The sequence below is a fragment of the Gekko japonicus genome, unplaced genomic scaffold (genome assembly GCF_001447785.1).
Source record: "Gekko japonicus isolate JY-2015 unplaced genomic scaffold, Gekko_japonicus_V1.1 scaffold2972, whole genome shotgun sequence".
Taxonomy (NCBI): Eukaryota; Metazoa; Chordata; class Lepidosauria; order Squamata; family Gekkonidae; genus Gekko; species Gekko japonicus.
This window is the reverse complement of record NW_015168133.1, coordinates 136,301-138,328: the sequence shown is the minus strand read 5'-3', so window position 1 is coordinate 138,328 and position 2,028 is coordinate 136,301. Positions and strand designations below refer to the sequence as shown.

The following is a 2,028-nucleotide window of genomic DNA, read 5'->3' as shown; positions in this document are numbered from 1 at the left end:
CTGTTACCTTCCCACTGAAGTGGTACCTATTTATCTACTTGCAATTTCTTGCTTTCGAACTGCTAGGTTGGCAGGAGCTGGAACTAGAGACGGGAGCTCACTCCATCATGCGGCACACTCGGGTCTCGAACTGCCGAACGACAGACCTTCCACAGCCTGCAGTTCAGCCTCTTAACCACTTGAGCCACCGCAGCTATTTATCTACTTGCAATTTCTTGCTTTTGAACTGCTAGGTTGGCAGGAGGAGGCTGTCAAGTTACTTCAGAGTTAAAGCAGCCCTATGAATGAAAGACCCCCCCAAATGTCCTCTCGTTAACTGCCTTGCTCGGGTCTTGCAAACGGAGGGCCTTTGTGGCTTCCTTGATGGAGTCAATCCATCTTCTGTTGGATCTTCCTCTTTTCCCACTGCCTTCAGCTTTCCCTAGCATTCTTGTCTTGTCCGGTGTTTCTTGTATCCTCAGGATGTGACTACGGTACGATAGCCCCACATTTGATCTTCTACAAAGTGTTCAGGCTTGATTTGATCTAGAGTCATCCTAGATCCTGGAGGATCTTGGAGGTTTTTTGTCATCTTCTGGGCATGGAGCAGGGGTCACTGGGTGTGTGTGGGTGCGGTATTTGTGAATTTCCTGCATTGTGCAGGGGGTTGGACTAGATGACCATGGAGGTCCCTTCCAACTCTACGATACGCAAGACAGACAGATAGACAAAGAAGGATCTTAACTGTTCAACCTTCTAGGAATCCTTGCCTTTTAACCTGAGACATTTTACGCTTTCTGTTTCAAAAGCACAAGAGGGGACTGTAATCACAAAATGACGCTCTGTACATGCCACCGGGCATTTTGCCCTGGTTGGTCCCCATCCCCTCCCGAGTGAGAGCTTTGCCTCTGACACTCAGATCTGATCTCAATGAAGCAAAAGCAGTCTACTTATGTGTAAGGGCTCTGTGGCCAGTCCATAGCCCTTCAGGGGAATTGAGCATTAGCCCCCCCCCCAAGCATGTTTTATGAGCAGGGTCTTAGTGATGAGCAATGTTCCCTCTAAGTTGTAGAGTCTTGTGAGCAAAAATTCTACTTTGTGAGCTCCTGGCATTAAAGTCGTGAGCAAGTGATTTGGCTGCTGCATAAATTAGTTGGCTCTGGAGCCATCCTTCCTGAGCTAAGACAAAAATGTGTGAGCCAGAGGCTAAAAAACTGTGAGCTAGCTCACACTAACTCAGCTTAGAGGGAACACTGGCCCAGACTGTGAAAAATGAAATTCATGCTCATCCTTTGCTAAGAAAAGTCTGATAAAAAATTCAGTCCAGTTTGGCAGTTTAGAATCAAGAAATCCTCTCTTACAAATACAGAGTCCCAGAAACTTTATCACAGGATAAATCATGATTTTACCCCCCCCAAAAAAAGTTCCTAAACTATAATTCCAGCAATTTTCCTGGGTATATTGAGGCATCTGCCCAATACTCACATCATATTTCTCTGTCAGCTTCAGGTGAAGTCCACGTTTCCAACGTTTTCTTGCGAAGCCCAAATGTGGGAACAGAAGCAAGACACATACTGTTGCAGCAAAGATTTTCACGCAGAAATGCTGTTTGCATCCCATTCCAATGGCTAGCAGCTTCTCCTCATGAACAATTAAAATTAGAATTCCAGATCTGGACGTCAAGAGATTGGATTCGCTTCGGCTTTTCCCCAGAGAGAAGAGGAGTCCAAACTGTTTAGTCAGGAAACACCACTCTTGTCTTTACGCAATTATCCTTAACACAAAGGGGGAGAGGGAGAGAGAGAGAGAGAGAGAGAGAGAGAGAGAGAGAGTCCAAAGCCTTGGGTCTCCTACCAAGATCTGTCTTGGAAATTTTCTTACTCCAAGTTTGATCAGATTCTCTGATCTTGCAGCTGTTCTGAGCTTGTGCCCTCGCTTCCCTGGAAAGATAGATGGAAAGATTATTTTTAGACTTTTGTTTCAACATCTGGCACTCCTAGAGAGGCCCATTCAAAGAGAGAGAGAGAGAGAGAGAGAGAGAGAGAGAGG

General features: G+C 45.8%; 1 protein-coding gene across 2 annotated transcripts in view; it reads right to left on the bottom strand.

Moving 5' to 3' along the window:
• WFDC1 (WAP four-disulfide core domain 1) overlaps positions 1-1,762 on the bottom strand; it is a 23,503-nt gene extending 21,741 nt beyond the window's left edge. For both annotated transcript variants that reach the window (XM_015414923.1, XM_015414924.1), the window contains exon 1: positions 1,465-1,762. In XM_015414923.1, the coding sequence (XP_015270409.1) occupies positions 1,465-1,599 (135 nt within the window). In that variant the 5' untranslated portion in view covers positions 1,600-1,762. The remainder of the gene's footprint in view (positions 1-1,464) is intronic.
• Between the last annotated feature and the right edge of the window lie 266 nt (positions 1,763-2,028).